The sequence below is a fragment of the Asparagus officinalis genome, chromosome 1, assembly GCF_001876935.1.
Source record: "Asparagus officinalis chromosome 1, Aspof.V1, whole genome shotgun sequence".
NCBI classification, from domain to species: Eukaryota; Viridiplantae; Streptophyta; class Magnoliopsida; order Asparagales; family Asparagaceae; genus Asparagus; species Asparagus officinalis.
This window is the reverse complement of record NC_033794.1, coordinates 22,959,447-22,976,089: the sequence shown is the minus strand read 5'-3', so window position 1 is coordinate 22,976,089 and position 16,643 is coordinate 22,959,447. Positions and strand designations below refer to the sequence as shown.

The 16,643-nt window shown below is 28.6% G+C and overlaps 1 protein-coding gene across 1 annotated transcript in view; it reads left to right on the top strand.

The window, feature by feature from the left end:
* The window catches only part of LOC109821388 (cytochrome P450 71A1-like), a 53,876-nt gene extending 40,693 nt beyond the window's left edge, over positions 1-13,183 (top strand). Inside the window, exons 2-3 of the mRNA XM_020387580.1 lie at positions 1,222-1,595; positions 12,378-13,183. Coding sequence (XP_020243169.1) covers positions 1,222-1,595; positions 12,378-12,995 — 992 coding nt within the window. The 3' untranslated portion in view covers positions 12,996-13,183. The remainder of the gene's footprint in view (positions 1-1,221; positions 1,596-12,377) is intronic.

Sequence of the window (16,643 nt, the reverse complement as noted above, 5' to 3'; positions counted from 1 at the left end):
CCCAACTTATAAAATATCAAAAAACCCCTCTTAATTATCAGAATTATTACGAAGTCCCACTTTAACTTTGAGATTTTATCAGAAAACCCCCCTAAGGATTTTCTGATAAAATGCCAAACGGGGTTTTCTAATAATGCCTAAACTCAGCGGAGTTTTCTGATATTTTGAAAGTTGAGGGGGTTTTTCTATAATTGTTCAAAGCTTAGGGGAGTTTTATGACATTTAACCCTTAACAAATATATGATAGTGAAGTTAGACTTTTTAGTCAATAAAATAATGCTCATCCTAAGAAGTATGTTATAGTTCACGTAATTAATCTTTTTGATAACTCCAATGGTTGGTGCAATGGAAGGATAAGTTTTAATGAGATTTGAAGATTATAACTTTTTACTCTTTGGGTGTGTTTGGACCCCATGAAAACCGTGCAGAATTGATCTTTGCGCTATTATAGATTTTTGTGTTTGGCAATGAATGAATCCGGATAGCCCAAGAATAATTTAAGCTAAATTTTGTCCCTTCAAAATCAGTTTTGCTCTAGTCCACCCTGCTTAATTTGTTCCTAGTTCGATTAAGTGTGTACCACTTTAGGATCAATCTGCTGGATTTAAATCCAATAAATGAGCCAATATATTAAATAAATATGTATTATGTGCTATCAACCAAGATTAGCACATTAAAGTGATCTAATTTAGGGTTTGGGTTTTTAATGCATAATTGTTAATTCTATGATGAGCTGAATTAATAATTATGAATAACTGATTCGGTTATAAATAGGGTTGTGGCTCCCCAAATCTCTACGTAGAATCTCTTTCTGATTTCTCATATTTAGAAAGATTAGAGTTTCTATAAGGAGGATATATACTACAATATTTGAAAGATCTACATCTCAAAAGCTCAAGAATCACATTCTACTCCATGGATTCAGGTATGGTTCTGCATCTCTTTAATTTTCTTAATAGTTTGACATGAACAATCTTGAGATTGATTAGGGTTTTATCTATTAAAGCAAAAGTTTATCTTTTATTGATCTAACAAAATCATCGCTCCGTTTATAAGGCTTAATTTTCCAAACATAGTGTCACTTCCAATAGATTAGCTACAATGTGTGTGTGTATAAAAATAGTATTCTATCCGATATCAATGAATTGTTCTAATCTTATCAAACAGTTCCCAACAAATTACAGCCCGTTATAAGAAATCTCTTTCCGCAACCGTTGACAGGTCCAATGAATATGAGTGACATATTGATGTCATTTGCTAAGGACGTAATTAGTAGAGTGGCTTTCGGCAAGTGTTCAAGAGAGGAGGGATGGAATGAGATGATAGATGTGCTTATTGAAGAGAGCAATGAATTGCTTGCATCTTTTCATTTGGGAGATTACGTACCATGGCTTGCATGGGTGAGTAGAGTTACGGGATTGGACGCAAGGGTGAACAAGACAGTAAGCAAGCTTGATGAGATACTTGAACAGGTTATTGACCGTAGCAGAGTTGATGGTAGATCAAGAAGTGGTACGTTCATTGATATATTGCTCTCCCTTCAAAAGGATGGGAATAACTGCTTGGATAAAGATAGCATCAAAGCTCTCATTGAGGTAATGTATCTCAAACATAATTGTTCATCAATATTATTTAGTTTCAATTCGTTTCTAGTACAATTAGCATATCCTCTTTAGTCGGTTTTACTTCGGGCAATTTTATGAGCTCCCAAATTAACCTATAGAATTCCTACTTAACCTTCCAAACATTTGGGTAGTCCACAAAATCCTCATAGCGCTCGAAAGATCTCTCAACTTACTCCCCTGACATCATAGGCCCTCGCACGTCAATATTTTTTTTAATACATATTTCTCTAATTTTTTAAATTATTTTCAGACAACCTCAAACTTTCAACATTATTTTCCGAAAATCCCAAAAATTTAAATATTATTTTCAGAAAACCCTCGTGAACTTTTGATAAAATTTCAAAAAAAATTCTCATACACGTTGAGATGTCATTTTGAAATTGCGTATGTTACTGGATTTTGTGGACAGGCCGAAAGTTCAAGGGATTAATAAGTTACATTTTCCCAAAGTTTGAGGGGCTGTCTTAAAATTATCAAACTCTTGGGGGTTCCAGTGAAATTTACACTTGTTATTCATTTTCATTTTCACTCTGAGAAGTCATAAGCATTACTTTAATATTAAATGACTATGGTTTAGGAAGTAGACTTCTGGTTGCTGAATTTAGAGCAGCGAGGACAAACATTCCTTCTGAGTGCATATTTCGCAACTTATTTATTTCTACTTATGAGTAACCTTAGGGGGTTATTGATTGGGACAAATTGGGGTCAAGTGAGAAAATTATTCTAATTGAATAATTTTATCTCTTTGTGATATTTTAAATAGGGTAAAGTAGGATAAAGTGGGATAATAGGACAATTTGAGCATTTGATTTGACAATTCAAGTGGGATAATTAATGACGTGGCACCTTATTAAAATATATTTTATCTATTAATTACTTCTAAATTAACTTATCCAATTGGTTTAGTATATTATTTAGTACATTATTATAATATAAACATTAATTTACTTTATAGTAAAATATAATATGTTGTACTATAATTACTAATTAATATTATTAATTATTATATTATATTAGCATAATATACTATATAATAATTAAATATAATTATACTATCAATCATATTTATATAATATTTATATAATACATTATTTTATTTATATAAAAATATAATATGTTATAATACTATAATTACTAATTATATTATTAATTATTAATTTATAATTACATTATATTAGTTCCTACATTAATTATAATTGATATAATATATGAAAATATTTTAATATAATATTTTAATAAATATTATTCTAAATTTAATATATATATATGTATCATAGGATATAATGTTTGTATAAATATTATAATATTTACTTTTTAAATGTAATATTTTAAAATATATATATATATATATATTATATATATATATATATATTATTATATATATAGCAATTCTTATGTCAACTCAAAGTGGATGGTCACCAAAGTTTCTATTCAAATCATGTTTGCCTAGGGATACTTGGTGCATGATATGAAGAGTCTTTTTATATATCTAAATGAGTGGATAGAAACCTTTGGTGACAAAGACTTGGTGTCCACTAACTTGACATACCCGATGAATATATAATATATATATATATTATATATATATATATTAATATATATATATATTATAATATATATATATAGTAATATATATATATTTTAATATATATATATATATATATACCAAATATGATATGTTATACTATAATCACTAATGAATATTATTATAATATATGTTCATTAAATATTTATAATTTATAAAAATATGTGTATATTATATAATATATATGTGGTATTGCATAATATAATATAATAATATCACTAAATAAACTATAACATATAATTAAACCATAATATATTTTATTTATTAACATGATAATATATATTATAATATATTGAATATATTATTACTTTATATTTTATATATCAATCGATATATTTATAATATAATTAGCATGTATTAGTTTAAGTAATACAAAAATATTTGAAAGTTATCCCAATTGCCTTCAAAGTGGAACAAAATTATTCCAATATGGAGGATGGGGTAAATTTTTACTATTGGGATAAAATTTTTGTATATGAGTGGGATAATTTTATCCCAAGTGGTGAAATTATCTCACTAGTGTTCCAAAAAAACCAATAACACAAAAAAGTATTATCTTTGTTCCATTGTCCCAATGAATAACACTATGAAATAGAATTCCCAAAATTATCCTATTATCCCCCAAATGTCCCAATGAATAACCCCCCTTAAGGTGCTAATACATTGTTGAGTAAGAGTTACTTATTTTACTTATTTCTTATTTATAAGCAGGGGAAAAATAAGTTAGGATTTTCCAACTTATTTTTTCTCTACTTATAAGGGACGTTTTCCTTATCCTACCCAAAGACAAAAATACCCTTCTATTCCCTTTACATAGCTAAATAGTTTCTTGTAAAGTGATTAATATTACTAATTAATTAATTTATTAGTATTTAATTTATTAATTATTAATTAATTTAGTAATAATTTGTTAGCAATTATTTATTAATAATTAATAATTATTATTTTATTAATATGAAATTATTTAATCTCCATATTACTAATTAATAATCACAAATAATGTAATATATAAATATATTACAATAAAGTATATTTCTCACTATGAGATAACTAATATTTAGATATTAATTAATTATTTTTACTAATATGAAATTAATTAATTAATCACGATATTAGTAATTAATATTCACATGTAATGTAATATATAAAAATATTTCATCAAATGTATTTCTTATTATGAGATAACTAGTTTTTAATCAATTAATTAATTTTATTAATAATAATATTTCATTAAATTAAATTAATTAACTAATATTAATATTATTAATTAATATTTGTAACTAATTGAAATAAATAATTTTAAATTAATTATTTTTTAAATAATTAATAAATTTAAATTATGTTATTCGGTTAATATATAATGAATTAATTAGTCATAATATAGAGTTGCAACAATATGATCTTTTTAGTCATTTGACATTGAATACAACCTTATAAGTTATTAGTTTACCAAACATATAACCATTTATATATCCTTATAAGTTAATGTGTTTACCAAATAACTTCCTTATTTTATTACATACTAGGTGGAATGCACGTGCACTGCACGTGGTCAAATATCAAAATTATTTACTTTAAATTTATTTATTTACTATAACATGGTTGCATAAAACTTTATAATTATCGTGATATATTAAACTTTTTTTGGATATTTCCATGTGTGGTTTTAATATTTTGTGGTTTGAACATTTTGTCTTCCAGAGAAATAGTGATATTTAAAGCATTAAAATATTAATTATTTAAGATTAATTAATAAATTGAATGTATAATTTTAAAATATTAATGATGTAAGGGACCAATAAGAAAAAACATAATATTATTAATGAAAAAAATAAATTCTTGAATTCATCACAGAAAATGGTAGGTTTTATTTAGTCATTAAGGATTTCGTTCAGTTACAAAAAAATCACTTCCACATGTTGTTTACTTCCACCTATTGTTTATCCGGTGATCGAGCATTATAGATATTCAAGAACTTTTTTCTAGAATTTTCTAAGTTAGAATGTGCAAATTCAATCAAGAAAGAAAATATAAATTGTATGATCAATTCCAAAATCTGATGTTGTACTCTTTTTACATCTTCCAACCTACTAATTAATATATCAAAACGATTACTCTCTACTTTCAGAAAATCATAAGATATAGTTTGAGAATGATTTATACATATTATGCACTCATATTGATTGTATTTTAACAAAATAATTTATATTTATCCAATGTCAAACAACATTCAAAAATTTAGCTTAAGAACTTAGAAAAATACAATATCTGCAATAATATTCATATCCAAGCTACGAGCTTCATAAACTTATAAGAAGGTGAGCAATATAAAATGACAACTTAATTTATTTTATCAAATAATTTATTACAAATAATGAAAGACAACGGGAATCAGAAGGATCATATACCCATTCCAAATAAATATTAAATTTCTCTTATAGATTCTTATAGCAAAGGATTTTCCGAGTTGATGTGTAAGACAAACTTGAGGACAAATAACCCAAACCAGTTCATTGAGTGATAGACTTGCTATAAACTCTACTCTTATAAAATTGATGTCACATGTGCCTTAAGTTATGCTTTTGTTTAAGGGTTAATTTTAGAAAACTCCCCCTGTAAATCTCTGCTAAGTTTTGGGAATTTTGTAGGTAATCTATCTTAACTTAAAAAAATTTGAGTTAACTCCTGTGGAATTTTCTCACTTGAATCTAGCCTCTCAAAACTAATATCATTGAGTCTTATCTATTATGTGACTTGTACTTGACTTCGAAAGAACAAAATATTAATCAATCATAAAAGAATTACCTTGGTTTTTGTCATATGAAGAAAAAATGTTATATAAAGGAAAAAGAATTATAAATTGGTCGTGGTCCTTTTATTATCGGTTAAGGATTTTTTTTAATTAAAATCGCTTTCTTCAAGAGGGTATTTTGTTCAAGTCATAAATTGAAGTAACTATGTAAGGAGATTTGGTGATAGAATTGTAAAAGATTAGGGGAATTTTATGAGACACACTATAGTTGAGAGGTGTTTTCTAAAATTGTACTAAAATTGAGAGGGGTTATCTATAATACCCCCACATAATAAGGGGGTTTTGTCAAACTGAATCAAATGAGTGGGTTTTTAAGACAATTCCCATAGTTGGGAGGGTTTTTAAAAAATTAACTCTTCTTTTAAATATGGTCATTTATAATTTGTCCCTCAAAATTTTAATAATTTAATATTAGTCCCTAAAATTATGAGCAATTTCAAAATATTTATAATTTGTCCCTCAAAATTTTAATAATTTAATATTAGTCCCTAAAATTATGAGCAATTTCAAAATTTTGAGGGAATAACATAGAATCATTTAATAATTTAATATTAGTCCCTAAAATTATGAGCAATTTCAAAATTTTGAGGGAATAACATAGAATCATTGGATATTTAAAATCAAGGAACTAATATCTAAGTAACATTTATATATTTTCTCTTATAGTCATTCTATTAAACATCAGCCAATATATTGCTATATTGGCCAATATATCGGGTTAAAGACTTTATCTCGGTAATATTTTTATATTGTTTTCTTTTTTTGGTGATTTTTTTGATGTTTCGATGGTTATTGAAAATATGATCGATTATCCCTTTGAAGATATCGAGAAAATCATGTAATTTTTAATTTGATTATGGGCCCGGGTTCAGATTGTGTTTGAAAACAAAATCGGAACTCACAAAATCCACAAAGGCCATAGGTCTTCTCCTAAATCTCTCCACTCTCGGCTCTCCCAAATCTTATGCATATGCCTTGATGCAAATTCTTATGTTTAAAATCTATTAATATGTTATATTATATATTATAATGTCATGTTATGTATGAATATTATATCATATGACACCCATTATTACATACATATCTCTGATTTTTTACAATCCGATATCATGAATTTTATTTTTCCAATATTTATTTGATGTCCAATATTTTGTAGTAGTTATTCAAAAGCCTCTTCTAAAGTATTCTAAGCAAAGTATATACTTTCAGGAAATAATACAAAATATTAAGACTCATCCAAAATATGATGTTTTAAATTTTCAACATCTCCTCTACTATATAAATATAAGCTAAGCATTGGGCCTCATATTATTTGATGAATATTATTTATCAATGAGATCATATACTACTATTTGTGGATAACAAAGGTTTCAAATTTTCTATAGGCTTAACTGAACTTAAATACCTTATAGTTTACCAAAATTATACTTGTATACCTCCACTTGTATCTTGCTGCACTTTTTTTAATTTTAGATAACGTATCTTGTTGCACTTAAATATCCTAATGTTTTATAAAATTTAATGTTTGTACCTTCTGTCTTGTTACCCAAACATAAAAATGCTCTTTGTAATTTTCCTATATGAGTTTCATGATATAATTTTAGGACAATTTTATATTTTCTACTCTTTCTATAAATACTTTATTGACATGCAATTATCTATTCATGTGATGTATATTTTTGCAATAAAGTTGGAAGTTTTAGGGACCAAATTATACAAACTTAAAGTGATATATAATATAATTAATTAACAATGATAATTAATTTAGTTTAGTTAGTATTAGAATGTAATATCAAAAAAATAGGGGTGATATAGTCCTTGAAAAGTTTTTCTACAACTCCATCTTTTAAAGGGAGTATGATTTATAAGGATTTTTGAGAATAAGTAATGAATAAGTTATAAGGATTCAAGAAATAAGTAGTATCCAAACATGCTTGTATAGTCACATTGTTGTTTTTTTTTCTTTTCAATTTGAATGAAAATGACACTGCAACACTTGCAATATTGTGTAACAATGTCTCATTGATGGGCATGGTAGGAAGTAGGCATCTGTCCAAAGTTTTAAATGGAGGAACTTAATTCAATAATTAAGTTTCCATAATCAACTTAAATTCTTGTTACAGAGACCCAAAATATAGGACCAACAGTGAGGATAGGTGATAAGTCCGCCTCCTATTGCATAATAAGTTGGCCATCACTAATGATGGCCAGGTCATTATGCAATAGGAGGGGGACACCTCATCTGTCCTCCTTTTTGGTCTCATATTTTGGATCATTGGGGAATTTTTTATGGTTAAATGAACTTTCATGCCGATTATTAAAGTGAAACTCAAACTTATTAATGTTGTCTGACAACAAATAATTAATAAGTGAGTAGTTGAGGTTTAAATTTAGTCGATGTTAGAATGGATAATATATATGCATTAAATGTGTTTTAGATCTATTATTAGATTAAAAAGACAATATTGAAATTTTTATTAGCATCCTTTTTTTTATAGAATTATCAGCATTCTTGTATATGCAAAATGTATAACTTTATTATAATTTGTTATATTATTCTTGGATAATTAAACTATAATATATATGTAAATCAGAATTCTTACTCCTTAACCAGTACAAGAGAAATTTTGGATCTTAAATTTCCTTTTCAAGCTCGTCTTTCTCTTACATTGTTACTATTCTGTGTTAGTATTTGCTTGTAAAAGACAATAATCTCACATCAGATATTTGAGCTAATACATACTTAGCTAATTTTAAATGGTCTATAAGCATTAAATGAATATTGTTCCTTTATAATTGGGCCAAAACTTAGCAAAGAAACCCAGATGCAGTAGCAAGTTTATTAGAAACTAAGTGGAACGCATGTGCACTGCACGTGATCAAATATTTTAATTATTTACTTTAAGCTTATTTATTTACTATAACATAGTTGCAAAAAACTTTATAATTATCATAATATGTTAAACGTTTTTGGATATTTCCATGTGTGGGTTTAGCATTTTGTCTTCCAGAGAAATAGCTATGTTTAAAGCCTTAAAATATTAATATTAATTAGTAATTTGAATGTATAATTTCAAAATATTAATGATGTAAGGGACCAATACTGAAAAAAAACTATTATTATTAATGAAAAAAAATAAATTATTGAATTCATCCAAGAATAATGGTAGGTTTTTTCTAGTCATCAAGGATTTTGTTCAGTTATAAAAAAAATCACTTACACGTGTTGTTTTCTTTCACTTGTTGTTTATCCGGCGACTGAGTATTATAGATATTCAAGAACTTTTTTTCTAGAATTTTCCAATAGAATGTGAAAATTCAATTAAGAAAGAAAACATAAACCATGTGATCAATTCCAAGTTATGATATTGTACTCTTTTTACATCTTCCCAACTACTAATTAATCTGTCAAAACGATCATTCTCTAGTTTCAAAAAATTATAAAATATAGTCTGAGAATGATTTTTACATATTATGCACTCAAATTGATTGTATTTTAATAAAATAATTTATATCTATCCAGTGTCAAACAACATCCAAAATTTAGCTTAAGGAGTTAGAAGAATACAATATCCGCAACAATACTCATATGCAAGCTATAAGCTTCATAAACTTATAAGAAGACGAGTAATATAAAATGAAAGTCAAATAATTTATTACAAATCATGAAAAACAAGGGAATCAGAAGGATCACATACCCATCCCAAGTAAATATTAAATTTCTCTTAGAGATTCTTATAGAAAAAGATTTTTAGAGTTGATGTGTAGGATAAATTTAAGGACAAATAGCCCAAACCAGTTCATTGAGTGATAGACTTGCTATAAACTTCACTCTTATAAAATTGATATCACATGTTTTTTAACTTGTGCTTTTGTTTAAGGGTTAATTTTAGAAAACACCCCCTCAATATGCACCCCCCCACCCCGCAAATATTTAAAACCGAGTAAATTTTCACCAAGTTTTTGGTGTTTTTTAGATAATTTATCTCAACTTTAAAAAAATTGATTTAACCCATCCGAACTTTTTTTTTTTAATTTAAACCAAACCTCTCAAAACTAATATCATTGAGTCTTATCTATTATGTGATAAGTACTTGACTTAGAAAGACCAAAATACCCATCAACCATAAAAGAATTACCTTGGTTTTTGCCAGATGGAAGAATAAGAGGTGACGTAGAGGGAAAAGGAATTGTAAATTGGTTATGGTCCTTTTATTATTAGTTGAGTGTTTCTTTTTAAATAAAATTGCTTTCTTCAAGAGGGTATCTTGTCCAAATTACATATTGAAGTAACTATGTTAATGGGGTTTGTCGATAGAAGTGTAAATGATTAGGGGAGTTTTTATAAGATACGCTATAGTTGAGATGTTTTTTCTAAAGTGCACCAAAATTGAGAGGGGTTATCCATAACACCCCTCATAATAAGGGAGTTTTGTCAAATTGAATCAATTGAGTGCGTTTTTAAGACAATCCCCATAGTTGAGAGAGTTTTTTAAAAATTAATTCTTCTTTTAAATATGGCCTATTTATAATTTGTCCCTCAAAATTTTAATAATTTAATATTAGTCCCTAAAATTATGAACAATTTCAAAATTTTGAGGGAATAACATTGAATTATTAGATATTTAAAATCAAGAAACTAATATCTAAATAATCTTTACATATTTGCTCTCATAGGCATTGTATTAATATCGGCCGATATATTGCTACATCGGTTAATATATCGTGTTAAAGACTTTATATCGATAATATTTATATTGTTTTCTTTTGTTTAGTGATTTTTTGTATATCAACAGCAATCGAAAATATGGCTGATATATCCCTTTGAAGATATTGAGAAAATCATGTCATTTTTAATTTGATTGTGGGATCGGGTTTGGATCGTACTTAGGAAACAAAATCGGAACTCACAAAACCCACAAAAAGCTACAATTCTTCTCCTAAATCTCTCCACTCTCGGCTCTCCCAAATCTTAAGCATATATCTTGATGTAAATTCCTATGTTTAAAATTCATTAATATGTTAGATTACATATTACAATGTCATGTTATGTATGAATATTATCTCATATCACACCTTGTATTATATACATATCCCAGATTTTTGTAATACAATATCATGGATTTTATTTGTTCAATATATATCCGATGTCCAACAGTTTGCAGCAGTCCTTCAAAAACCTCTTCTAAAGTTTTCTAAATGAAGTATATAATTTCAGGAAATAATTCAGAATCTTGAGACTCATTCAAAATACGATGCTTTAATTTTTCCACATCTCATTTACTATATAAATATGAGCTATGCATGCGGCCTCATAATATTATATGATGAATATTATTTATCAATGGGATCATGTATTATTGGTTGTGGGTAACAAAGGTTTCAACTCTTTTATAGGCATAACCAAACTTAAATACCTTATAGTTTACAAAGATTATACATATATACCTCCACTTATATCTTGTTGCATTTTTTTAAATTTTAGATAGCGCATCTTGTTGTGCTTAAATATCCTAATGTTTTCTAAAATTTTATTTTTGTACCTTCTGTTCTTTTACGTAAACATAAGAATGTTCTTTGTAATTTTCCTATATGAGTGTCATGGTATAATTTTAGGACAATTCTATGTTTTCTATTCTTCCCATAAATAATATATAAACATGCAATTATCTATTAATATATTATTATACATTACTAATAATTAATATGATGTACAGTTTTACAATAACAATTGGAAGTTTTAGGGACCAAATTATACAAATTTAAAGTGACATATAATATAATTAATTAACAATGATAATTAATTTAGTTTAGTTAGTATTACAATGTAATATTAAAAAGGAATATGGGTAATATAGTCATTGAAAAGTTTTTTCACAACTCCCACTTTTAAAGGGAGTACGATTTATTTTTATTTAATAATTTTTATGTTATAAGTCTATTTGAAAATTCATGTCTTGTGAAGACACTTTTTTTTTCCAATCATGTTAATGGGATACATCTCCAAATTTCAAATCTCAGTTACAAACTTGATCAATAGAGAATTGCTAAAAAAAATTCAAATTTTCTTTTTGAAATTTTTACAATTTATTAGATCCTGAAAAGAGAATTCCTATTAACCCAAATCAAACTTGGATTACCAAGTGGGGTGGAGTACATCTTTAGAGAAAATGATTATCACATCTCATACTAACCTTCCGTAACTTGAGCAACACTCCATCATTTCAATATTTATCATCATACTTTATGTATCCAAAACATGTACACCATTTACCCCTATTTTCTATGTATATCCCATTATATATGGACTTTATTGTTTATTTACTCTGCACATTTCCCTATGTGATTTAAACAGGACATGTTCGGTGCGGGAACAGATTCAACGATCATAGTTTTAGAATGGGCAATGGCAGAGCTTATCAAAAACCCAGAAGTAATGAAGAAATTACAAAATGAGGTGAGAAGCAAAGCTAAAGGTACCTCAAAAACAATATTAAAACAAGATGACTTGGTTGAGATGAACTACTTAAGAGCCGTAATTAAGGAAGTCATGAGGCTTCACCCTCCGGGTCCTTTGCTAATCCCACGTCAACTCACGGAGAGCACTCGAATCCAAGGCTACAAAATCCCCAAACAAGCAACGGTTATAGTCAACGCTTGGGCTATTGGTAGAGACCCTAAGTATTGGCAAAATCCTGCTGCATTTAGACCGGAGAGATTTTTGAATAGCAATGTGGATTTCAGAGGGAGGGATTTTCAGCTCATACCGTTTGGTTTCGGTCGGAGGATTTGCCCGGGGATTCAGTTTGCAATGTCCGTTATAGAAATTGCATTGGCGAATCTTGTATGTTATTTTGATTGGCATGTATCTGACGCGGCGAAAACAGAAGTGATGTGCATGCAAGAAGCGCCAGGGATTACTAGCCGTAAAAAGACTAGACTTCATGTTGTTGCGACATCTTATTCATTTTAGTTAAAAAAAATGTTTTCTCTTTTTGATTGTTTTATTTGGTAGCTTGGATGAGATGTGTCGGATGATAATGTATATCTCAGAGTCAAGTTTCTAAGATTAAAATAACTCAAAGCATTGGGTTATATATGATCGAAAATAAGGATTTTGAATGTACTATGTATTGTTGAAGTTAATCCCGATTCTAGAAAGTTTTTGAGTTTATTGTCTTTAGAAGTTTTAATATCTAGAAACTAGTTCTTATCAAGTTACTTAGAAATTAAGTTTAATAGTTGATAAACCTTTCATCTTTTAGAGTTACTATTTTATTAGAATTCTTAATTGATTGATTTGTAAGCCTTTAAAAAGGCTCATGCGTCCCTGCACCCTCTAAAAAAAAGTAGAGAGAGAGTGAGTAAAATATTTGGTTCCCTTTTGTTTCTCCATCCCTTCTCCTCTCAATATTATATGTATAATTAATTTTTGCTAGTTCGTGCAACAGTGGTGTCAGAGCCATGAATAATTTGACCAGGATGACGTCGCTTTCTATTCCTACATTGGATGGGAGGAATTATCAACGGTGAAGAATGCAGATAAAAGTGTTGTTCGAAAATCAAGATATATTGGATGTTGTAAAGAACGGAGTTTTCAATGTCATAGAGAGCACAAGTGAAACCGAGAAGAAAGCCCATGGTGAGAACAAGAAGAAGGATCGGAAGGCATTATTCTTCATCCATCAAGGAATGAATGATTCAATTTTTGAGAAAACCGATGAAGCAACTACGGCAAGGCAAAAATAGAATATTTTGGAGACATCTTGTCGTGGAGTTGAAATGTTGTAAAAAGTCAGGCTTCAAATCTTGAGATGTTAATTTGAAATTTTGCAGATGGAATCTGCTGAAAGTGTTGCAGATTATGTGACTCGAGTACTTGCTGTGACAAATCAAATAAAAACAAATAAGGAGAAGGTTGTAGATTTAATAATTGTGGAGAAGATATTGCGATCCCTTATAGAAAAATTTGGTCATATCATGGTGGCAATCGAAGAATCGAAGGGTTTATCCAATATGACGGCTGATAAATTGATGGGTGCCCTACAAGTTCATGAGCAACACATGAGCGAGAGGTCAATCGAGAAGCCTCTTGAGAAAGCTTTCTAAAGTCAAGCTTGCATAAAAAATAACAAAAGAGTGCAGGATGAAAGAGACCAGCAAGGAGGAAAGTTTTAAGGCAGAGGATGATGATACAATAACTACAACAACCGAGGATGTAGCTACTACAACAATTGAGGACGTGGTGGTTGCAACAACAATCAAAGAGATGATTGCAACCAAAGAAGCAATTATCAATCAGATTCAAATTTTCAGGGATAAGATCGAGGCCGAGGTCAAGGTCGAGGCTTTGGACATGGTAGATGAACTTTTAATAAACCAAACCCTGAATTTTATATATGTCATAGATATGGCCACTATGCAAAGGAGTGTAAGTATAAGGATAATTACCAATTCCGTAGAAGAAGCTTGATTTGCACAAGAAAGAGGTGATGAAGAGAACAACACTTTTGTAACAACCGTAAATTTTGATATGTATTTAAATAATTTTTTCTAGTATTTATAATATTATATTATATTTTATTAATACTTTTCCTAATTTCTAGAAATTTTCTGAGTTTCAAAATAAATAAATAAAATACATAATCTTGTATTTATTATTTTTGCTAAATATTAATTTATGATTTAGTGAATTTTTCATAATCATTTGGTCACTTATATCATCTATATTATTATTATTAATGTGATTCTGAGCATAGATTAGCATATAAATATAAATATATTTAGTTATTAATAATTTATTAATATTATTTATTAACATAATATTTATTCAGAATATTATATAAAATTTTCGAATTTATTTTCCCTCTCTTAATTTCCTCTAATTTGAATTTGAATTCCTTCCATATTCTCCCCAATCAATTCCCTAATCACCTCATAATCAAGTTTATTCTCATACCATACTAGCCCACTTGATTTCCGTGATTCTCTCTCCAATAATATCTCAAATCCAGCCTTTCTCTCTCCAATCTCCCTCTCTCTCCTCTTATTCTTCTTCTCTTTCGTACTCTCTCTCTCTTACTGTCATTTATTCTCTCTCCCCTCAACTCCAGAAAATCCAAACGAAATCAACCCCAGCCACCGGACCACCGCCGCCTCCGCGTGATCCGCCGCCGCGACCACCCCGCGCTCAGCTCCGACGCTAAGCACACAACTCGCTCAACGCCATCGAACCATTCGACGAGACCCCGAGGCAAGATCCCGATACTCTTTGACTTATCATCCAATTCTTAGATCCGCCCTGATTTAATTAGCTGCTTGCAAGATCCCTATTCTTGCTCAGTATAATTTTAGATTGATCACAAATTTATTATGCATACGAACTCGTTACCCGAATAATTATTCGTTACAAATACGGAACTGTCGTGAACATATTGGACTGAGAACTATAACGTATAGAACTGTCATGAACGAAACGGACTGTAGACAATAACGTATGACCATTCACATTGTAATACATATACGGTGATGACCTGTACGGATTTATTTGACGAATGATACTAAAAATAATATTTTGATAATAGATACTATAAAGATAAAATAAGATAAAATTATTTTAGATTAATTTATGATTTTTTTAAAGGATTTATTTGACAAAATAATCATTTTAAAATAATTATAATAAATTATTTTGGTGAAAAATCATTTTAGAGTAATTATAATAAAACAATAGAATTTATTTGACAAAAGAATTATTTTAGAATAATTATAAATAATTTAAAAGAATTTATTTTAGAATAAGTATCAATTTAGAATAATTTCAGTAATTCAAGAAAGTTTTATAAAAAGAATTGTTTTAGAACATTTATAAATATTTTTAAAAGATTTACTTTAGAAAAGGGATTATTATGAATGATTTATGTTTCTTAATTTTAATTATGTGATATGCTATGATATTGTTGAATATGATTAGTTGCAGTTATTACTCTTTGTTACGTTTGAGAACCGTTAGAAATTCATGACTAGTGTGGTCTGGTGTGTCCTGTTTAAGACATAGAAATCTGTGTGTATGTTGACCTTGATAAACAAAAGAGTTGGGATGGAGAAAGTCATGGTTCATGTGATCGGATAAGACTGTTGATGTATCTTCCAGGCTCGCACCAGTGAATTCGTGTAGTCACTGGGGTTGGTTTGTTGGGCTAAAGTGAATTCGTGTAGTCACTTTAGTCAGTGAATTTGTGTAGTCACCCGAGTTCTGCTTGAGTTCGGACCAGGCCGAAATCGGATTGCGTGTAGTCCTCTGACCGATTCGTGTAGCGGTATTGGATGCGCGTAGGGGATTTGTGAACAGCCAGTTATCCGATGACAGGAGCGTTGACTCTGTGTGAGATGTGACCAGTGACCTGTTATACAATGACTAGTTAGATGACCTCGTTACCTGGCTAGGTATGGATTATTGTGAGATGTAGGACAGTTGTGCTTCTTTTCATACATAGATCGGGGTTAATAATTAATTATCTACATTTGAGACATATGGTATATACATGAGGGTTTCCTTGTTTGGATTATTTCGCTCGACGTACTACGTCTCATGTTGTAGATTTTTAAGTATTAATTCCAT